This window comes from Callospermophilus lateralis, chromosome 6 (genome assembly GCF_048772815.1).
Source record: "Callospermophilus lateralis isolate mCalLat2 chromosome 6, mCalLat2.hap1, whole genome shotgun sequence".
Classification (NCBI taxonomy): Eukaryota; Metazoa; Chordata; class Mammalia; order Rodentia; family Sciuridae; genus Callospermophilus; species Callospermophilus lateralis.
Genome location: NC_135310.1, coordinates 834371 through 858303, shown reverse-complemented (window position 1 = coordinate 858303; position 23933 = coordinate 834371). Strand labels below are relative to the sequence as shown.

The 23933-nt window shown below is 49.2% G+C and overlaps 1 protein-coding gene across 1 annotated transcript in view; it reads right to left on the bottom strand.

The window, feature by feature from the left end:
* Window positions 1-23933, bottom strand: part of Wdr27 (WD repeat domain 27) — a 146854-nt gene that overhangs the window by 88234 nt on the left and 34687 nt on the right. The window contains exons 5-14 of the mRNA XM_077109623.1: window positions 22646-22697; window positions 18545-18615; window positions 15105-15225; window positions 14011-14131; window positions 12518-12621; window positions 9926-9993; window positions 9559-9680; window positions 8357-8439; window positions 5971-6049; window positions 4115-4192 (exon numbers count right to left, since the gene is read on the bottom strand). Of these exons, the coding sequence (XP_076965738.1) occupies window positions 4115-4192; window positions 5971-6049; window positions 8357-8439; window positions 9559-9680; window positions 9926-9993; window positions 12518-12621; window positions 14011-14131; window positions 15105-15225; window positions 18545-18615; window positions 22646-22697 (899 nt within the window). The remainder of the gene's footprint in view (window positions 1-4114; window positions 4193-5970; window positions 6050-8356; window positions 8440-9558; window positions 9681-9925; window positions 9994-12517; window positions 12622-14010; window positions 14132-15104; window positions 15226-18544; window positions 18616-22645; window positions 22698-23933) is intronic.

The following is a 23933-nucleotide window of genomic DNA, read 5'->3' as shown; positions in this document are numbered from 1 at the left end:
GTACATCCTGGTACTGTGTCCTAACTAAAAACAATTTTTTAAAAGAACACTAAATTATATGCTTTTGAGAATCAGAGTTGCTAGAAAGTTAAAGTTTTTGGAGCCGTCTTATTTTTTATAAAATTTGCTATCAGAAAAAAATATCAAGATATTTCTAGATTTAAATGGGACCCCTGTAAAATCATGAGAGTACACTATATTGTTACTTCTTCGATTATCTGGAAAGTTAAAAAGCTCCTTCTATAGGAATATCACCAGTTTTCCTCATTAAAATTTAGCATATTTGTCTCTGAAGCAATATTAGAGCAAAGGGCACCCAGACAATTAAATAGCTAGGAAATAATTTATTTTAGTTTCATATTTGGCTTATTGAGTGACCTTTAAATAATCACCAATTTGCTCTGATGCATTCAAAGAAATTCTTTTCTTTTTATATTGTTTTAGTTGTAGATGGACACAATATCTTTATTTATTTTTATGTGATATTGAGGATCAAACCCAGGTCCACGCATGTGCAAGGCAGGTGCTGTACCACTGAGCTACAGCTATAGCCCAATGCAAAGCAATTTTAATCAAAAAATATCTGTTTTTTAATCCTGTGTCTAACATAGACACACAAAAAGACAACATTATCACGGTCCCTGGATGTGCAGAATCGACAACTTCAGTTCCGTGGGCAAGAGCAGGTAAGTGAGTGGGAACCGTGTCGCGTGCGGCAGGCCACACCCTGACTTCCACGTAAGACACTCCCCAGGGACCCGACAGGAACACATGAGGTAGAAGCCTTGTGCACCATGCTGCAGGGATGAGCGCTCCCCACACATGCCACCTGAAGGGGCTGCCCACAGTGGCCAGCACTTGCCAGCCCCTCTCCACCACCACACCACCATAATACCTCCGGCTCCAAGCAACAGCTCTGGAACAGACAGGAATCGTCCACCTCCTAAGGTGCCTTGTAGAATCTACATTTCTCCCCAATTCCAGAGCCACTTGGGCCTTTGGGCTTCTGGTTCAGTCACTCCAAAGGCTTTTTAGAACCATCTTATTGGTAAGAAGTAACAGAAATTGATTGTCTATCCATGTTTCAGTTGCTAAGAAGAAAAAACTATATTGTGAGTCAGAGTTCTGGAAATGAAGAGAAAAAGCAACTCTCCTGTTTTCCTCCTAGAAATACAACTAGGGCAAAATAGCTACTATTTTCATTGTAAAAAACAAATATTTTTGCTATAAAAATTAGCAAAAGGGCTGGGTTTATGGCTCAGAGGTAGAGCACTCACCTACCATGTGTGAAGCCCCAGGTTCAATCCTCAGCACCACATATAAATAAATAAATATTTTTTTTAAAAATCCACACTAACAATAACCAGTTTTGTACACATAATGTTTCCAATTTTTCCTATGCAACTATTTAGGAATATAATTTAAAATCTTTAATGGAAACAAGCCATTATTTGTTTTATAATTTTAAAAAATTGGTCTTTTGTACCCCCACTGGCCTCACCTGCACTGTGCACACTCAGACTCTCTCAAACTGCGGATGCCACGGTTTGACACAAAACCTAGCTCACCAGCAGCTGTGGGGAGTCTGTAGGTATGAGCCGCTGCTCCTGGGGCAAGGGCTGGGGCACGGGCCAGCACCCCGAGGGAGGACAGTGCTGCCCAGGTCGCAAGGCAGAGCAGACTCCTGGCTCCAGCTCAGCCCTGTTGAAGGCGTGCCACTTCTGCACCCTCCTCCCACCTGAGTCACTGAGTCACTCCGTTCCAGGGAGCCACACACACTGCTTACAGCCACCGTGGAAATGAGCACCAGCCCCTCCCCAAGGGAAGTCGCTCCTGTCATGAGGTCCCAGCAGGCCGTGGCCACAGGTCACACAGAGCCCTTCCACTGGCTCTCCTCAGGGCGTGTGTGCCCCTGGCATGTCCCTCACCCACCTAAGTCCCCACACAGTGGACTGGGCTTAAAACTACCCAAATACATTTATTACAGAAATACAGAGGGAAACACATGGCACGAGTAGGTGGGCAGAAAACACAGACTACTATGTGAAAGCATATGGTTCTGAAACCCAGCACCACTGGTGTGAGCCAGGAGCACACCCAGGAGCTGGGCCGGCCTGCCCCTCCTACTGCAACAGGGCGCAGGCTCTTCACAAGTGTTGCCTGCACCTGGCCAAGGCTGAGGAGCACTGCATCGCACTTCCCCACAGAACACGCACAGGGCCAAAGCCACATGAGGGGAGGGACGGCTGGCTCAGTCTGCAAAGCAGGAGCACCCTGCAGAAAGAGACACTGGCCGAAAGAACCCGAGATCGGTGCGGAGCTTCACACTGGGCGGAACAGTTTCTGTGGTCAGATGCATTTGCTGCAGCATACGCTGGATCCCTTTCTGACGTGACACCACCAGGAAGCACAGGGGTTGCAGAAGTTTAAGAACACACCAATAAACACGGGTGAAGCAAGATGCAGAATATAAAAATCTGAAAACCTTATAATCCGACTTAAAAATGGGGAAATGCTCTAAAGACCCTTCTTAAAAAAATACAAATAACCAACAAAAAGAAAGATTAAAAGATCTATGAAAGATTCTCATTATTATTAGCCATTAATGAAATACAACTCAAAATTAAAACTATAATCATATACTATCCCATTCCAATTAGAACACCATTATCAAAACATAAACTAACAAAGGTCAATGAAGACATGAAGCAAAGGGCCCTGTGCACTGCTGGGCAGGCAGGTGGGGCCTCCAGACTGAGACTGGACTGGCACGCAGCGCAGCAGCCCAGAAGGCACTTGGCTCACAAGAAAGATGCCCGCGTGCCCAGGGACATGGGGCCACTGCTGCCAGTAGCCAGGATATGGAACCAGCCCAAGTGCCCATTGACCAATTGATGGAAAAAGAAAATGTGGCATATATACAGAATGGAGTATCATTCAGCCATAAAGAAGGAGAGATCCTGTCATTTGCAGGAAAATGGATGGAACTGGAGGACATTATATCAAGTGAAATGATCCAGAGGCACAAATCCAAATACTGCCTATTCTGACACAAAGAAGTTTAAAGAAAAGTTGATCTAAATGAACAAAAATGTTGCTGGCATTTGGAAAGAAGCAGGTGAGGAGGGTGGATAATGGAGGCTGGATTTGATCATGTGTTTAAATCCCACACTAACCCTCACCAAAATGTACAGCTAACACATGCTAGTAAGCAATCAGTGTTCTGAAGCATTTCTGTAAACATAATTGCCCAAAAGCAAATACAATGCAAATTAAAACGATGTTCAGTTTGATAGCCATACCCTCTTCCCATCATGGCCCAGTCCTGCAAAGAGCCTAGGAGGACCCAGCTCTTCTGTCTGCATACCCAGTCATGAGTCAGAGCAGGGGTCAGGGCTTGGCCTGCTGGGCAGAAGGGACTTCCAAATCAAGCAGCCACTGGAAACAGCAGTGGCTCCTCAGCTGCGAGCTGCACCCCTCCGATCTTGGATGCTCATCGGGCTGATCTCCAGCTGCAGCTCTCTTCTAGAACTAGATCCTAACAGAACATGGATATCCAAGATTGTCCAGGTGGCGAGAAGAGCAGTGTGTCTGAAGATCGACACCACAAACAGGACAGCTAGAGACCCAGGTTTGCATACATACTAACATGCGCATACCAGGCCTTTGTTGGGGTTCAAGTGTGAGGCGAAATGACTGGACGGTGAGAGCTGACACCTGAGTGGACTTCTGGGATGGACTGACTGAGGGTGACTGGGGCAGGAGGAGTGGGCTGTGGGGTGGCCCTAGAAGAGCTGCCCTTCCTGCAGCCCCTTCCTGCCTCTCCTCTCTCCCTCTTGACCATGCCATGAGCTGAGCAGCCTCTTCCACTGGGCCCTTGCCCTTACCCCTGATATCCCGCCTCACCTTAGGACCACAACAATGGACTTGGCCATCTGTGAAACCCTACACCCCAATAAACTTTTCCTCCTCTTAGTTGTTTTTATCAGGTACTTGGTCAGAGACGGAAAAGCTGACAAAACCAGTCTTATACCTGTTTGAGAAAAATCAGATAGAGCATTTAAACATCTAAGTTATTTAAATTCACTTAGAAGGCATTCACTAACTTTCATACCGTTTGCGATTGATCTTGCATTTTGAAGATCTTTTACCATCTTTCTTGATGTTAGTCTTTGGTGAAAACATAGTGACACTGTGGAAAGAAAATGCTTACATGTCACTTTCAGAGATTAAATTTCTTAAGAGATCTACATATTACAGGAGAAGGAATATGTACACAGCTGCATGAATAGTTTCAGCTGCCTCCTGCTCCTCCTTCCTCCATCTGTCCCTCTATCCCACACCTCAGAGATGTCACCATGCTGCACTAATATCCTGCAATGCTACCATGAAATTCTCCTGTTAGGTCTCAACTTGCAGCAAGGCACTAGGGACACCATGACCTGGGATCTGCCTCCTTCCCCTGGGCTCCAGCACACAGTCCCCTATCCACAGCCTCAAAACAGAGGCCCAAGGAGTCCACATTCAATGCCACAGAGGCCACAGGCCCTGAGGCACCCACAGGTTAGGGACATGGACTGATGCATAACTTTGCTGAGACACAAATCTAGAATCCATCCAGTCATCCATCTAACCATCCGTCCAACCATTCACTCTTCCCTCCATGCGTCCATCTCTCCATTCATCAACCCCTCTATCCAACCATCTCTCCATCCATCTTCCATTTTTCCATCCATCCATTCATATCTCCATCTATCCACAACCCCTTCCTGTCCATCCCTCCACCTATCATTCGTCCCTTTCTCCATCCTCATTCATCTCTCTACCCATCCATCCACATCTCCACCCATCCACCGTACATTTCTCCACCCACCCACCCATTGATCCATATGTCCAGCCATCTGTGATCCTCTCTCCAACCCTCCACCCATCCATTTACCATCCTTCTCTCCATCTATCCACATCTCTATCTAGCCTTCTCTCCATCCCTCTCCATATCTTCACCCATCCATTTCTCTACCCAGATCCCCGTCTCTCCATCTTTACCTCCATCCATCCACCACTCACCCATTCACAAGTGTCATATAGGAGAATCTAAGGTGCCAAGTGTCACCCCAAGCATAGGGGTCTGCAGATCAGACACTGAGTGAAACAGTTGTGCTTGCTACTGGTGAGGCCAAAGAGAAAGAGTGATGCAGGAAAGGGCCATAGGAGTGGAAGAGACTGAGACCAGAGAAGCTTGGGACTTCGGCCCAGATGAAGCCTCAGCAGGGCCTGGGGATGGAGGTGGACTTGGAGGGAGACGGAGGGAGCAGGGAGCGAGGGCGGCAGTCTGGCAAGGCAGGGGCGTTCAGCCAAGGCCTGCCATGTGCTCTAAGCAAAGGGACCGTATATGGTGCTTCCAGGTAACAGGGCTGCTCTGGTCACTATGTGAAGGACGAATAAAGGGTCCAGACTTGGCAGGGGGTGTCTACATTCAATAAAGAAAGACAATTTGCCTTTGAGAAATTCAAGGCTCATGAGGGGCCAGGGATCTCGAGACTCAGCTGTGGTCTAGGCATCCTGTGTTTCGCATTTCCTTGACTGTGAACCTCACACAGTCAGCACCTCTCCCTTCGGCTTTGAACAACCTGAGTCTCCATGCTCCAGTGCTGCAGTTCTAAAAAGGTCCTGTCAGCCTTGGTGGCCACACCATTCCCAGCACCCCACTCCTCCTGTTCCCATCCTAGCTTCTCACTCACCACAGTGGGTGGGCTTAGGAGGGGCCCAGTACACAGTAGTGACCCAAAAAAACCTCTGCTGCTGCAGTGCCCCCCCACTGCGGGGACAGACATTCTGGGGTCTCCGCCACCACATCACAGCTCCTGCTTAGAACCCTGCCCCTCTCCGTGATGGGACCCTCAAGGACCCATTTGTGTCCATATTTGAACCCACGTCTGAGGCAGGGCCACGGTTTTGCTTTGTACTCACCGTGGTGGCAATGCGTAACCGGACGACCTGACTTTGGTGTGGAAAACCAAGGGCTGGTCCCCCACGGCACTCTGCACAGCTGTGGAAAGACATTAGAGAAGCAGCAGATATTTAATGTCACGACTCATTGTCTCTTTAAAACAGAGAAGTCCACACAGACCAGAGGGGCTTCTGACCTACAGTCGAGAGGCCCATGGTGAAGTGCAGGCCCACACAGCACCAGAGAAGACTGACCATGGGGATGAGAAGCATAAGGACAGCTCCCTCTCATTCCTTAAATCGCACTCAGCTGCATGGGCAGAACACAGTGTCCTTCAAAGGTGCCCTTCAAACGCTCGTGGACGATGCCAGCTCTTCTGTGCTGTGCTGTTTCTAATCGTGGCTGGAGCACAGGTGGGAAGGAAGCCCTGGGGCTGCGGGCAGGGTAGGAGACTGCCTGGGAGCAGTGTCTGGGAGCAGCGTCTGTCCATCAGTGACAAGCACGGCCTTCCTACTAAGGACCCAGACGCACACAGCCTCTCTAGGAGGACACAGCTGCCTGCCATGTCCATGCACAGAGCACCAAGGAAGCCTGGCTATGGCGACACCTGGTGCCTTCTAACAGAAGTGGAACTCCTCACCAAGCTCTAACACACACACGCACACGCACACAGACACACTCACGCACAGACACTCACACACAGAGCACACACACTCACACACACACGCACAGACGCTCACACACCCAGCACACACACGCACAGACACTCACTCACACAGCACACACACGCACGCACACACACGCACAGACACACACAGACACACACGCACGCACACACACAGAAACACACACAGATACACACGCACATAGACACACAGAGACACTCACACACACACACACAGAGACACTCACACACACACACACAGAGACACTCACACACACACGCAGACACAGACACACACACAGACACACACGCACATGCGCACACACACAGAGGCACACATACAGATACACACAGACACCCTCTCCATGCTTCACAAAAAAACCAGCAACACATGAACTTACCACAAATACTTGCAAACCTCAAAAATGCTCTCAGATGAAAAACAATTTTGCCAGAACTATTTACTTTTGCGTAAATTTGATCCTTGATGTTAAAGATAAATTTTTTTTTAAATATTTTTTTGGTTGTAGATGGACACAATATCTTTATTTATTTATTTTTATGTGGTGCTGAGGATGGAACCCAGTGCCTCACATGTGCGAGGCGGGCACTCTGCCACTAAGCTATAGCCCCAGCCTCTAAAGATAAATAGTTTGCATAAATCATAAAATAGCTTCAGAAAAATGGATAAATGCATAATATTAAGTGATAGGTGTTTTTTGTTTTGCTTTGCTTTGTTTTACAAAGAAATTCCGTTCTGTTTCTGGTACTATTTCAAACCTGGCACCCCAAATGATGCCCGTTGAAACCAAGCACACCTAATGAGTGACCTCTTCAACATGGCAGGGAGCCAGGCTCAGCACAGTCTGGGCTGCCCACCATAGAGGAAACTCATGGAATGACTTCCTACTCTTCAGAACAGGGAGCTCCAGTGGCAGAGCTCCCAGAAATACAAAGGAGGTGGGTGTCCACCACAGCCAGGCCTGGGGCACACATGGGCACAGCCAAGTCAGAGGGCAGAGCACAGGGACAGCTTCCTACAAGGGCAGGGCACAGTGCAAGCCATCTCTACGGTGTCTGTGAGCAGAATGTAAAAACGGTTTGTTTGAGGCCTTAATTGTTTTAAGCAGGCCAAGTAAGACGTTCAACAATACTGAGTTAAGAGTTCAGATTGAACATTGAAGGGAAAAAAGAAGCAGATATCAGTGATTCCTACCAGTGGGCACTGGGACACAAGGAAGCCTGCCTCTCAAATGAAAGCAACTTTCAAATCTTTTCTTGGAAAAAAAGCAACAAGTAGGTTGTTAAGAACAAAGGCATAAAAAAGCATTTTTTAGACAATCAAGAATAATGAATCATGGTATGGCCAATACAAGAGACCAAGGGATCAGTTTCTTTGGATAGAACTACAGCATGGTTGGTTGTCTGGGAAACACATGCTGGAGTACGCAGGGTGGATTAGCAGGACGTGTGGTCACTGGGGACCCTCCACGTGCACCCAGCCGTGGCCACAGACACAACCACCGGTGTGAAGCCAGCCTCTGAATGCCTGTGAAGGACCCCAGCTCAGGAAGAGACACCGCACACCTGCCCGGCCACGAAGGATGTACAGTCCCCTCCAGAGAGGCAGGGCAGCAGCAGAGGCAGGACAGCACAGCGACTGGCATGTTGAGAGGCAGTGCTGCCCACAACAGGAACTAGTCAGCTTTGCACTTTTATGTTTTAGAGTGTATTCTACTAACCAGATTGTTTCTGACCAGCAGGTTTAGTACTTTTCCCCTTAACAACTCCAAGATACAGGGGAGAAGTTGGTAGAACACAGGAGCTGAAACAAAAATAAAGCCAGGCTATAAAGCAAACAAGGATAAAATGGAATTGCTCAATGGAACACACACGATAAGTATGGTAACAAATGATTAATTCACACAGACAAGGACACACAATATTTAGAAATAAAAACTACAATATTTCTCTCCTTGTTTATTTTCCCATTCCCCTCACAACCTCTTATATGTAATTTTTTAAAACAATGAGGGTCTCCCTCCATTTCCATGCAATTCCCCTTTTCTCTCCCTTTCCCTCCATCCTCATGTCTCTGTTTAATGTTAATCTTTTCTTCCTGCTCTTCCTCCCTGCTCTATTCTTAGTTGCTCTCATTAAATGAATTACAGTAGATGGGGTAGAGAGGGAAGATGGGAGGGGAGGGGAGGGGGGATAGTAGAGGATAGGAAAGGTAGCAGAATACAACAGTTACTAGTATGGCATTATCTAAAAATGTGGATGTGTAACCAATGTGATTCTGCAATCTGTATTTGGGGTAAAAATGGGAGTTCATAACTCACTTGAAGCTAATGTATGAAATATGATATGTCAAGAGCTTTGTAAGGTTTTGAACAACCAATAAAAAAACTACAATATTTGGAAATAAAAACTATTAAGCTTATTCTTGTTCTGAAAGGAAAAGTCAGTATATTTTTAATAAATGTGCTATCTTATAATCTGCATTCTATTCTGAAATAAAATAGTATTTTGTGTTAAACTATGAATCCCTTCATTTTCAATAAGATATAAGAAGCAATGGTATGAACAATAATTCCTTTCACATAGGGTTAGAATGGCTGAGTATTTACCAAATTTCACCTTTATTTCTTAACATAAAAAGAAATCTAGCTATGCATTGTGGTACACATCTGTCACCCCAGTGACTTGGGAGGCTGAGGCAGGGGGATTGCAAGTTGGAGGCCAGCCTCAGCAACTTAACAATCCCTAAGCAAGTTAGTGAGAACCTGTCTCAAAATAAAAAAGAAAAAGGCTAGGGACGTGGCTCAGTGGTTAAGCACCCCTGGCTTTAATCCCTGGTACCAAAAAGAAAAAAATCTGAAAAATGCTCACTGATCAACACAATCGACACCCCCATGGGGACATGGCCCTCGAGCAGACGTACCTCGCCAGCACTGACAGTGGCTTCTCAGGGACAGGGCCCTGCTGGGACCTCAGCAGAGTATCCAGGCTGATTTCCAGTATGGCGATTCTCTTCCCAAACATGGACGTGAGCAGGCAAAAGGCCTATGAAGGAAGCATTGTGACACAGTTAATGACATGGCCAGACACGAAGGAGTCGCAGGTCTACATGCACAGCCCTCCTCACAGCACGCTTTCCACGTCAACCCTGCCGCCTGTGGGCCAAGTCATGCCACTCGACAGGCGCATGCAGCTGCCCAGCATGCACAACTCGGGGCAGTCTCTGTGCCATTCTGGCAGGGCTGCGGGAGATGCGCCTGGCAGGAGCAGGGGGCAAGACCTCCACTGACCTTATGGTCAGCAGCCTGGCTCTTCACAGCGCAGGAACCAGCCACCTGGATGCTGAGGCACCTGAAGTCTTGACAGGCAGCAGAGACAAGGAGACAATGTTTAGGTGGCAAGTCAGGGAACCGAGCCCGGTAGACCCATCCATTCCACCTGGTCACCTGCACCAGAAGCCAGGGACATGGCCAGGGAGGAGATGGGCCTCCCTGTCATGAGGCCCAGAACCAGACACTGGGCAGGAGGTGACAAACATGAAGCCGCAACAGGCTGTGCGAGTGTTGGGAGGAGAAGGGAGCTTCCACTGAGGACCCACCGCCCAGGAGGAGCAGGTGGCCCTGACGCTGAGCAGGAGGGACGGGATGGGGCACGGTCAGTGGAGAAGAGGCCTGAACTGGTCCACTCGCCCTGCAGGCTGGAGGATTCAGAGGACAGAAGGAAGGCCATGACCTTGGGGCACTCGACAAGAACCAGGGGCCCTGGAGGACCTAGAATGGGATGTGGCCCAGCAGAGGAACTGCTACTCCACCCTGAGCGCCTCGGAAGCCTCAGAAGGACCAAACCAAGTGAGCCTCTAAGAAGAGGCTCTAAGCTCTTGGCTCCAGTGCAGAGGGGAGAGCAGCCAGGGTGGACACCTTGCAGATAGGTGGAGGCCAGGACCGGGTAAATGCCACTGCTTCCTGCTTGGCACAGAAACCCAAGAGTGACCGAGAGCCAGGAAGGACAGGGCCTCAGGTCAGGGTGACAACACATGGAGACGAGGGTCTGTGAGCTGGCAGTACTCAGGGCATGTGTGCAGGGAGGGGGTGCACAGGAGCCTGGTGCATGTGTGTGCAGGGAGAGGGTGCACAGGAGCCTGGTGCATGTGTGTGCAGGGAGGGGGTGCACAGGAGCCTGGTGCATGTGTGTGCAGGGAGGGGGTGCACAGGAGCCTGGTGCATGTGTGTGCAGGGAGAGGGTGCACAGGAGCCTGGTGCATGTGTGTGCAGGGAGAGGGTGCACAGGAGCCTGGTGCATGTGTGTGCAGGGAGGGGGTGCACAGGAGCCTGGTGCATGTGTGTTCAGGGAGGGGGTGCACAGGAGCCTGGTGCATGTGTGTGCAGGGAGAGGGTGCACAGGAGCCTGGTGCATGTGTGTGCAGGGAGGGGGTGCACAGGAGCCTGGTGCATGTGTGTGCAGGGAGGGGGTGCACAGGAGCCTGGTGCATGTGTGTGCAGGGAGGGGGTGCACAGGAGCCTGGTGCATGTGTGTGCAGGGAGGGGGTGCACAGGAGCCTGGTGCATGTGTGTGCAGGGAGGGGGTGCACAGGAGCCTGGTGCATGTGTGTGCAGGGAGAGGGGTGCACAGGAGCCTGGTGCATGTGTGTGCAGGGAGAGGGGTGCACAGGAGCCTGGTGCATGTGTGTGCAGGGAGAGGGGGTGCACAGGAGCCTGGTGCATGTGTGTGCAGGGAGGGGGTGCACAGGAGCCTGGTGCATGTGTGCGCAGGGAGAGGGGGTGCACAGGAGCCTGGTGCATGTGTGCGCAGGGAGAGGGGTGCACAGGAGCCTGGTGCATGTGTGTGCAGGGAGGGGGTGCACAGGAGCCTGGTGCATGTGTGTGCAGGGAGGGGGTGCACAGGAGCCTGGTGCATGTGTGTGCAGGGAGGGGGTGCACAGGAGCCTGGTGCATGTGTGTGCAGGGAGAGGGTGCACAGGAGCCTGGTGCATGTGTGTGCAGGGAGGGGGTGCACAGGAGCCTGGTGCATGTGTGTGCAGGGAGGGGGTGCACAGGAGCCTGGTGCATGTGTGTGCAGGGAGGGGGTGCACAGGAGCCTGGTGCATGTGTGTGCAGGGAGGGGGTGCACAGGAGCCTGGTGCATGTGTGTGCAGGGAGGGGGTGCACAGGAGCCTGGTGCATGTGTGTGCAGGGAGAGGGGTGCACAGGAGCCTGGTGCATGTGTGTGCAGGGAGAGGGGTGCACAGGAGCCTGGTGCATGTGTGTGCAGGGAGAGGGGGTGCACAGGAGCCTGGTGCATGTGTGTACAGGGAGGGGGTGCACAGGAGCCTGGTGCATGTGTGTGCAGGGAGAAGGGGTGCACAGGAGCCTGGTGCATGTGTGCGCAGGGAGAGGGGTGCACAGGAGCCTGGTGCATGTGTGCGCAGGGAGAGGGGGTGCACAGGAGCCTGGTGCATGTGTGTGCAGGGAGGGGGTGCACAGGAGCCTGGTGCATGTGTGTGCAGGGAGGGGGTGCACAGGAGCCTGGTGCATGTGTGTGCAGGGAGAGGGGTGCACAGGAGCCTGGTGCATGTGAAGAAAAGGGCCGGGACACGGCACAGAGGGGTGCAGAAAGGCTGAGCAACACAGGGAAGGGGCTGTGGAGGGGGGAGCACACCACAGGTGCTGATTCTGCCAGACGGTCGGGAAATGCAGGACTGAAACAGTGTCCTTTGGGTTAGAAACACAGAAGTCACAGGTAAGGAGCCACGTTGCTTCTGATAAAAGTGACCTTCAAACCTGAGCGGTAGGCTTGCACCCCTAAACTTTCACCACCCCTCATGTCATTCCAAGAAACCCTCAAGTGTAAGAGATGATGTCAGAGAAGACTGAACTCTGACTCACCTTTGAAGTGTAAAGCGTGCTCCAGTTCCAAGCTTGCCAGGTGGAATATGAACAGACCAGTTGAACTTGCAATCCACAAGCAGGTGCTGCTCTCAGAAGGAAGGCTGCTCTAAGGCAAGAGGAACGTCGTCAGCAGAACTTCTCCCTCAAGATTAGCTCCACGTCTTTCCTGGTGTTGCTGCCCTTTCTCCACACATGGGGGCAGCACATGCCCCCTGCGGGCACCCAGAAGGTGTGTGCACGGGCACTGCAGTCGGTGGGATCATCCTATTCCTACCTGCACCTTGAAATCTGTGGGGTTGATGGCCACCCACCGGCCATCTCCTAGAGGCAGGTGACCCCAGGTGGCCACAGGCTGGCCCCACCTAAGTCTGACCCTCATTATAGACTCGTGGTTACAGCAAAGGAGGAGGCAAGTTCAGAGAGGAAACCAACAGCCCTGAGTGCAGAGCTCGCAGGCAGAGTGAGAACCCCAGTCAGAGCCCACCTGATCTCCCCCAGACAGCTCTGGCCTGCCCACTGTCAGGGTGCAGCCCAGCTCCTGGCTTCATTGCTGGAGCAGTCTGCCCTCCCACCCAGGCTCCTGCTCCACACCATCCAGACCCTCAGGTCCTGCACACAGCATAAGGTGGGGTGCTCCCGCTTTGCCCTGCCCTGCAGGTGCTCCGCTTCTCTGAGGAGGACAGGAGGAACCCTCTGCAAGGTCAGCCTGCCTTCCTGAGCCTGCTGGTCCCACCTCTCATTTCCCACTCCATCCAGAGGATAGGAGGCTTGTCTTCTGTGGGATTCGTAATCTCTAAGCTATCTCACACGGTCTTAGGGGAGAGGTGAATACAGCTGTTACATATCATTTAGTCACTGACGAGGCCTCCACATGTTGCTCTCCGGCACAGAAATAAATAAGTAAAATTCACAGGGGATTACTTTTAAATGTATAATACATGGCACACGTGGAGCAAAAGGAGAAATCAGAATGAGTTATGATTACCATGCCTCGTTCTAAGGAAAAGTGCCCTAACAGAGGTAAAGATTTGCCTAGATTTTGGTGAGCAGAATTGAAACCATCTAATTTCTTTTATTCAAGAGGCTTAACTCAAACCAAATTTACCAATTCTTAGAAATGAAATATGCGATTCTAAGAGAGCTTGTACCCAATCAGGGGCAAAAGTGATTTGGCTTTGTTCTATTCATTCTTCAAAACTAAGCATAACACACAATTAAGGAATCTGTGTATGGGAGGTGCTGGGAGGAACCCAAGGTTGTGCACGGGCCAGGCCAGTGCTCTCCTGGCCAGCCACACCCCAGACCCTTTCTTTCTTCTTCTTTTATTGTGAGATGGAGTCTCACTAAGCTGCCAGCCTGGATTCAAACTTGCAATCCTCCTGCCTCAGCTTCCTGCATAGTTGGAATTGCCGTGTGCAGCACCCTGCCCTGTTCACTTGAGGGATATAAAGGTTTCTCTTCATGATTTTGGCCCAGCTTGCCATACGTACACTCCACATCCAGCATCTAGAAGGCGTGGAAGGTAGCAGCTTGCCAGCATCAGGATGGGGAGGGCGGCTTCAGCCTCTTCTCCTTGGTCCAGCATCTTCATAGAGGGGCGCTGACTCTCCTCTAGGGAACAGAATCATGGACAATCTGAAATTAGGCTTATCAATCAAGTTGAAAGGCAGACAACTGACTTAGTGGGAGGTTGCCACAGGTATGAATTGCTAGAATACCTCAAATCAAGAATCAGAGAAATCCTTCTAAGTATCATTAAAAAAAAAAAAACAGAAACATTGTATCTTCCATCCTGAAGTCTGTGAACAATGAAATTTCAAACACAGAACCAAAAAAAAGGAGTGGAGAAGAAGAGATGGTCGACATAGAAGCTGATTCCACATTTCCCAAGACAATCTTAAGATTTACCTCTAGAATAAGAATGTATTATTTATAAGAAAATAATGAAGGCAAGGTTTAAAAAATACTTTTATTGGAAAGGTAATTTCTGACCTGATACATAAAGAAACAGTTTACAGCCACCTACAAAAATCTCAGAGGAAAAGAAGAATAGCGACAAGAATCCCTGCACAGACAGCAGGTCTGTGAAGATGAGCAGCTCGTCCTGTAAAGACAGCAACCACACAGGGACACGGGGGCTCCCAGCGGAGCACCTGCTCTGTGTGTAGTGCGTGCGGAGGGACAGTGCTCTGGGGACAGGGTGGGAAGAGCTCAGCATGGCAGGACAAGAGAAGGCCTGCGGGTGGCAGGAGGGTGAGGTGGAGGTGAAGGTGCACGTGACATTGGGGGCAGGGGAACACCGCACTCTGCTCAGATCACCATTCTGAATCCTCAAAGGCCTGTGCCCGCTGGTCCCCACTTCCGCGATCAACTCTGTGGCTTATGTCCCTCTGTTCAATTCCCCCGCAACCCCCACACACAATTGCGCCATTGTTGGAGCAGAGCAGCCCCCACTCTGTCTCACAGGGCCCTCCAGGGCTGAGGTGTCTTCCAAAGTCAAGGAAGCCTTCTCCTAAATGACAGATCTTTCCTTGACCCCCTACCCTGTCCGACACGGAAAGCAGGAGACCCAGGGAACACACACCTGGCAGGCTGCACACCTCAGACTCCATCCTTCGAGTGAAAAAAGCCTTGTTTTTCTTCCTTAGGTCAACACGTGCCACACAACGGTAATGGTGCCTTTCTATCAAACTGAAGACCCAGAGCTGAGAAAGCAAAACAGGTAGACAGGAGTGTCTCTCCACACTGGTGCTTATGAAAAGAGGGAACACCTGAAGAGGAAAGTGGGTCAAGAGCAAAGACGTTGTGCCCTTCATCTTCCCTCAGTGATGCAACTGAATGTCCTCCGGTCCCCAGGGGCACTCCCAGGTCCCTTCCCCCATGGACGCCAGTCTCAGTGTACCTGCTTGTGATGGGCAGTCAGTCCCAAACACTGAGGTCAGGTCAGACACCACCTCAGCTGTATGTGTCCACGTGGGGCACTGCTCCACCTATGAGGTCCCCATGGCCTACACCCAGTCCCCCTCCAGGCCACACCATGGCCTCAAAGCCATGAGCATTCTGACCACACCACTGGCAATGAGACCTGGCTAACAGCAGTCAACTTTGTCAAAAAGAAAATAAATTCATAACCCCCCACAAAAAAAGAAATAAAAAACAATAAACTCTATTAGCCTCCAAAAGCATATCTTTCTCATATTGTATCAACAACTACTTTACCCATGCTTTGTGAAATAAACCTAAAATGCTCACATAAAAACTTTTTTGAAGCAGATTAAGTATTATATTAGTCAGCTTTTGGTTGCTGTGACCAAAGGACATGACAAGAACAACTTGGAGAAGGAAAAGTCTATTTTGGCTTGTGGTTTCACAGGTTCAGTCCATGGTCAGCCTCCTCATAGCTCTGACCAACAGGTGAGAAACAGCAGCTGGTGGAAGGAGCTGGTGAAGACAGTCAGGAAGCAGAGAGAGCTTGGGCAAAGACCAGGGGTAACATTATTCCTAAGGGCACACCACCAGGGATCTACTTCCTTCAGCCCCACCCTCCATTCAAATGATTAACCTGTCAAAAACATCAATCCACTGATGAGATCACATTTCTCAGAATCTAATCTTTTCACCTTTGAACATTCCTGCATTGTCTCACCCATGAAGTTTGGGAAACATGTAGTATCCAAACCATAATATTCTGCCTCTGGTCTCCAAAATCTCATGCTCCTCTTACAATGAAAATATATTCAGTTCATTTTCAAGAGACTCCATAGTCTTCAAAGTTCCAGCATTGCCCAAAAGTCTGAATCCCAAGTCTTATCTGAGACTCAAGGCAAACTCAGCATGAGTTCCTGCAAAGATCAAAGAGCAAATTATATCTAGTCAATATATGAGGCACAGAATAAATATTTCCATTCCACATGGAAAAAAGAGGTGAATAGAAATAATGAGTGGGACAAAAGCAAGACCAAACAAGGTCTAAGTCCCCAGCTAGCACCTGGGACATGTGACATCCTGAAGTTCTCTCCAGAGGACTTGCATAGCTGGGCCCTAGGCCCTTGCTGACTGCAGCCCACCATGGCCTCTCTTGCCTTTCTTGGCTTGGTGTCTGCAACTTTTCTCAGTAGACATTCCATATTAATAGTGTCTCTTAGTCTCAGGTGTCTTCACAGCAGCTGCGGCTCCCTGCTCACACAACACAGCACTTTGGGGGTAGCCCATTGGAACTCTGGCCCTGCTATATATTGCCTGGCCTCCCAAACCAGGAGCCAAAATAAACTTTCTCCTCTAAGTGTTTGTGTCAGGTCTTTTGACACAGCGACCAAAGGCTGACTAATACAATAATAAACTGTTTCAAAAGTTTTTATACGAGCATTTTAGGTTTACTTCACCAAGTTCTGAATATGGGTTTCCTTTGAAGTCTCCAAGACCCCACACTTGAGTGCCTGAATTCCTGCAGAATGAGCACCACCTGGATGATACCAAGGTCTGCTGATATCTGAAGCAGCAGCCGGGCTCCTGGGACCACAGCTGCAGTGGCTTCTGAGTGCATGGAGGCCTGAACAGAGCTGAAACAACTGCTTATGTGCCCCTATATAAGCAGGATTCCCATGGTCTCTTCTCAAAGGGATTTTTATGTTTACACCTTTGATTCTGAGATAGGTGTGATCTTGCCAATTCCTTTGAGACCTTCAAACTGTCTTTCCTATTGTCTTTCCTATTGTGTAAAGTACTTAGCATCTCTTTAGCAGCTTTAATCTCTTCAACAACCATAACTTCCTTCACCCAAGTTTTACATGCACTTTTCTGGCCAAATTTTAAATTTTTTCAATCATTCCACTCCACTTTCTACTCGTGATTCTCACAGAAAGCTTAATTAAACTGCTAGCAATATCCATACCACCACCTGAATGCTGTGCTGATGTGAAATTTCCTCTACCATACTAATTAATCCATTAATCCATCACTAATTTATCATTAAATTTAGCCTCAAAGAAAGTCTCAGGACATGGGGGAAATGTCATAAGTGGCCTCTAGTCCTATTTCCAGTAGAGTCCTCCTCCCCTTCTGGAACCTCAGGAGCACAATCTTTACTGTCCACAGTCCTATTGGCATTCTAGTCTTCTGAGCTTCCACAAGAAATGACCATTAAGCTCTGCTTAAACATTCTAAGGTTTCTCCAATCTGCATCTCCAAACTTTTCCAAACTCTTCCCACAAACCAGTTCCTAATCCTCTGAACCACATCACAGCAACAACCCCACTCCCAGTACCAATTTCTGCATTATCAACTCTTTGTCACTGTGACCAAAATACCTGACAAAAACAACTTAGAGGAGGAAGAGTTTATTTCAGCTCATGGTTTCAGAGGTTCAGTCCATGGTCCGTCAATTCCATAAGCTCTGGACCTAAGGGGGAAGAGCCTCATGGCAGAAGGACATGGCAGAGGAGAGCTGCTCCATTTTCTACAGCCAGAAAGCAGAGAGAGCTGGAGTGCAAGGGACCAGTAACAGCATGACTAACCAGGGCACGGCATCTACTTCCTCTTGTCACACCCTATCTGCCCACAGTTACCCATCCGTCCATTCAAATGACTAATCCATCAAATGAATTAATCTACCACAATCTAATCATTTCACCTCTGAGCAATCTTGTTTTGCCTCATGCATAAGCTTTCAAGAGACACCTCATATCCAAACAAATACCTTCAGTTTCCAAAAAATATTTAATGCTGTTGCTAATGGTCATATGAGTGTTTCTCATTGTCTGTTATACTCCAGAGTCACATGTGGAGCTTCCAAAGCACGCAGATTTATCCATCTTCTCTGCAGACCCATGGGCCCAGGCATGGACTAAAATTCCCTTTGCTCTACCATGAGCTGACTTGCACAAAGAGTCCCCATCCCAGGACTGAGGGTGAACAGTTTCTTCAAATCACAAAAAATTCACAATAATAAGGAGGCAAAGACCTTTTGTGCACAGGTTCACTTGCAGCAATATCTGAAAGTGGGCTCTAACTACAGGGTTCTCTCACCTGGCCATCAGCACACCCTGTGAGAAGCTGCTTACTGTCCTCATCGATGAACAAACTCAGGAGAGGATATGCTGTGGGAAGGAGCACAAATGTAGTTGAGAAACTGAGGTGACCTTTGTTCTTAGAAAACCCACAGAGTGTCCCTAAGCACCTAGCTATTGTGCTGAGTCATTTGTCCATGAGTAACAGGAAAAGTCAGTACAGCCAGATATCCCTGACTGCAGTGCCAGCTGTCCTCGACTCAGCAATGAAGTCCCTGGAAAGACCACAGAATGCTTGAGGCCCAAGTTCTGACCTAATGACCCACAGCAACAACCAATCAGCATGAGACAAGGAAGATATCTGAAATGTCAGGATTGATTGATAACATGATTGATAACATTGATTGATAACATGATTAGGAAACCCTGCAGTTTAGAAAATACTCTCTTGCAACCCCTCGCAGCCTAAACCAATCAGTTCAAACGTATCCACCACTTGAACCAACCAATCACCCTTCCCAACTTGTTCCCGCCAATGAATATGCTAATCAACGTTAAGAGTTGTGTTTGATTTCCCCACGATGTGAAATGATTTGCTGTGTGATGTTGTGATGCATAAAGTATCCCCAAAATCTATAAATCCTCACTGAACTGAGGGCCCGGACTCATTCCTCGGGACCATTGCATTGGAAATGGTTGAGTCCAGGCTTGAGCTTGTAATAAAGACTCTTGTGTGACTGCATCAGATTCAGCTCCTGGATTACAAGCCCCCTTGCTCTGGAGGTCTACTGGGGTCCCACAAATCTGGTTTAACCTAGTCAGCACCCCAATGCCTGGCTCCATCATGCTGGACCCGACGCTCCCTGACAGCACTCCTGTCAGACACTCTCAGCCCTTCTGCAATGACTCCCTCACCAAGGTGTGAGAACGTGAGTGAGCACAAAGCTTGAAAACTACACACGCACAGGTGTGAGAACGTGAGTGAACACAAAGCTTGAAAACTACACAAGCACAGGTGTGAGAACGTGAGTGAACACAAAGCTTGAAAACTACACACGCACAGGTGTGAGAACGTGAGTGAACACAAAGCTTGAAAACTACACAAGCACAGGTGTGAGAACGTGAGTGAACACAAAGCTTGAAAACTACACAAGCGCAGGTGTGAGAACGTGAGTGAACACAAAGCTTGAAAACTACACAAGCGCAGGTGTGAGAACGTGAGTGAACACAAAGCTTGAAAACTACACACGCGCAGGTGTGAGAACGTGAGTGAACACAAAGCTTGAAAACTACACAAGCGCAGGTGTGAGAACGTGAGTGAACACAAAGCTTGAAAACTACACAAGCGCAGGTGTGAGAACGTGAGTGAACACAAAGCTTGAAAACTACACACGCGCAGGTGTGAGAACGTGAGTGAACACAAAGCTTGAAAACTACACAAGCGCAGGTGTGAGAACGTGAGTGAACACAAAGCTTGAAAACTACACAAGCGCAGGTGTGAGAACGTGAGTGAACACAAAGCTTGAAAACTACACAAGCGCAGGTGTGAGAACGTGAGTGAACACAAAACTTGAAAACTACACAAGCGCAGGTGTGAGAACGTGAGTGAACACAAAGCTTGAAAACTACACACGCGCAGGTGTGAGAACGTGAGTGAACACAAAGCTTGAAAACTACACAAGCGCAGGTGTGAGAACGTGAGTGAACACAAAGCTTGAAAACTACACAAGCACAGGTGTGAGAAAGTGAGTGAACACAAAGCTTGAAAACTACACAAGCGCAGGTGTGAGAAAGTGAGTGAACACAAAGCTTGAAAACTACACAAGCACAGGTGTGAGAACGTGAGTGAACACAAAGCTTGAAAACTACACAAGCGCAGGTGTGAGAAAGTGAGTGAACACAAAGCTTGAAAACTACACACGCGCAGGTGTGAGAACGTGAGTGAACACAAAGCTTGAAAACTACACAAGCGCAGGTGTGAGAACGTGAGTGAACACAAAGCTTGAAAACTACACAAGCGCAGGTGTGAGAACGTGAGTGAACACAAAGCTTGAAAACTACACAAGCGCAGGTGTGAGAACGTGAGTGAACACAAAACTTGAAAACTACACAAGCGCAGGTGTGAGAACGTGAGTGAACACAAAGCTTGAAAACTACACACGCGCAGGTGTGAGAACGTGAGTGAACACAAAGCTTGAAAACTACACAAGCACAGGTGTGAGAACGTGAGTGAACACAAAGCTTGAAAACTACACACGCGCAGGTGTGAGAACGTGAGTGAACACAAAGCTTGAAACCTACACAAGCACAAGGAAAGACAGGGAAGTGATCCCAAGTGGCTATGAGTTAGCTGGCTACAGGCAGAACCAAAAGTATTGCTTCTCTTCCGCCTACACAAAGCCTGCTGGGCCAAAGCACATCCGCTGCACCCACCCAACAGCTGTGGGTGGGAGCAGGCCCAGGAGCTCCCTCAGCAGGTCTCATGGGGCAGAGCGATTCCTCCGTCAGCCAGGAGTAACTAAGTGACTCGGGATAAAAAGAGCAACTAAATGGATGTCTTGTTTCTTTAAAACTTGTTGCCTAGAATCATTTCCTTCAGTAATGTAGGAGGACTAGGTAAATGATATCAGAAAACACTCTGTGTCCTAAGTAAGCTATGACATCCAAGGTCAAGAATCAGGAATGCCCTGGGTACAGACACCTCGAAGTCCCGCTGCCCCAGGGCGCTGAACAATTACTGCATTCCACCGTCACTTGGGCTTCACCCACCTGGGATGATGACGCTGGCTACAGGAGCAGGCGTCACCAGGTGGAGCTGAGCTACACTCCCCTGTTCCTTTGTAACCCTACCCCTTTGCCCTTTTGGGGATGTTCTATGGAACCTCCCCTTGTGTGTCCCTAAATAAGAATAAAGAATGACTATGGCTCTCTCCCTCTCCACAGAAACTTAACTTCACAGAGCTGTCCCCGGATTATTGAAAAGGTACTTCTGTGTGGTTGCTGCTTTCTTGGTTGTTTTCTTGAGTTATTGGAATAGCCAGATTTTGTGAACCCAGCATTAGGTGGCCAGCGGGGATAGATGGCAATAGTCAAGGGCACAACTGTGTTCTTTTTGTTTGTTTATTTTTATTTTTATGTGATGTTGAAGATCAAACCTAGTGCCCCACGCATGCCAGGCAAGCACACTACCGCTTGAGCCACATCCCCAGCCCCACAACGGTGTTCTTGATAGTCAAATAGTGACTCTACATAACTCATTTTGAGAAAATCATTCCAACACACTTCCAAGAAATGTGTGCTACCCCTGAGACTGGTAAGTTATTCACACTGTTAGGTCTCCTGTTCTGCACCCAGACAGACCTCGGGGTACACCGCAGTCTTTGGAAAATACAAGAGAGGCTCTACCAGGTCACCAGGTACCTTCCCATCTAGATGGCACTGCAATTTACTCAGCCCGGGAAAGAGCTCCCCCCTTCTAGTCTCCCGCTTTCCTTCCTCCAGTGAGACAGACATGCACACAAGGAGCCAAACCAAGCCCAGGATGCCAGCCCAGGAGCTGCTGGGAGGCGCAGGTGTGGGCTAGGTAATCCTAGGGCATCACGCACAGCAGCCCTCCCGTACTGTGAGGAGATCAGACCCAGAGACATTCCACATTGCCTAACATTCAGGCCCTCATTGGAGTGATCACCTGTCGGTTTCATGTGCCACCAAAAGACACGATTGGCCTGAATTCATGAGCTATACAGATGCGCCCATCCTCAGTAGTGGGGAGGAGCAGGCCAACCTGCCTCAGCACACTCTGGGCCAGGGCAGGTGATACCTGACGAAGTCCTCACATCCTAGGCCTCCTCTCTAGGGGACAGTGGAGAGCTCACACTCCCTGCAATCGGGCACAGAATCTGAGAGCCAACGACTGTGCACCTTTCTAAACAGAGAAGTTCAGACTTCAAGAGTGTGTTTAAGTTTAAAACCTCAAGGACATTAACTGGAGTGAGTCCGTTTAGTCTGTGGATGGAGAAAGCAGGTCTTTACTCAGGAGGCTGGTGGACTCAGGTCCACCACCTCAGGAGCTGAATGCCTCACAGCCTACTCAGCAAAGCCAGAGGACTCTCGAACTTACCTGCAAAAACAGATGAGCTGTACACTAAGGTTCCCATACAGTGGTCCCAGACCTTTGGACAAACAGACATTTCTTCAGGAAAGGTAAAAATCTTGCCATTACTGCTAAACCTCAAACTAAATTCTACCCAATTACAAATTAATCCAAGTAAATAATTATAAAAACTGAAATGAAAATATGCAAATAGAACTATAATTAAGTGTATTCAAACCGTTAGGTCTCTCTGTTCTGCACCCTGATAGACTGAACTTGGGGTACACCATAGTCTTCAGGAAATACAAGGGAGGCTCTACCAGGTCACCAGGTACCTTCCCATCTAGATGACACTGCAATTTACTCATCCAAAGTAAATTGTCAAAGGGTGTCAAAACCAAGACACCACTTCCGTCCTCTGTGACCCACGGGGAGAGGGCACTGCCATCCTCTCTAACCCACGGGAGAGGGCACTGCCATCCTCTCTAACCCACGGGAGAGGGCACTTCCATCCTCTCTAACCCACGGGAGAGGGCACTTCCATCCTCTCTAACCCACGGGAGAGGGCACTTCCATCCACTCTGACCCACGGGAGAGGGCACTTCCATCCTCTCTGACCCACGGGGAGAGGGCACTTCCATCCTCTCTAACCCACGGGAGAGGGCACTTCCATCCTCTCTAACCCACGGGAGAGGGCACTTCCATCCTCTGTAACCCACGGGAGAGGGCACTTCCATCCTCTCTAACCCACGGGAGAGGGCACTTCCATCCTCTCTAACCCACGGGAGAGGGCACTTCCATCCTCTCTAACCCACGGGAGAGGGCACTTCCATCCTCTCTAACCCACGGGAGAGGGCACTTCCATCCTCTCTAACCCACGGGGAGAGGGCACTTCCATCCTCTCTAACCCACGGGGAGAGGGCACTTCCATCCTCTGTAACCCACGGGGAGAGGGCACTTCCATCCTCTCTGACCCACGGGGAGAGGGCACTTCCATCCTCTCTGACCCACGGGAGAGGGCACTTCCATCCTCTCTAACCCACGGGAGAGGGCACTTCCATCCTCTCTAACCCACGGGGAGAGGGCACTTCCATCCTCTCTGACCCACGGGGAGAGGGCACTTCCGTCCTCTCTAACCCACGGGAGAGGGCACTGCCATCCTCTCTAACCCACGGGAGAGGGCACTTCCGTCCTCTCTAACCCACGGGAGAGGGCACTTCCATCCTCTCTAACCCACGGAAAGAGGGCACTTCCATCCTCTCTGACCCACGGGAGAGGGGACTTCCATCCTCTCTAACCCACGGGAGAGGGCACT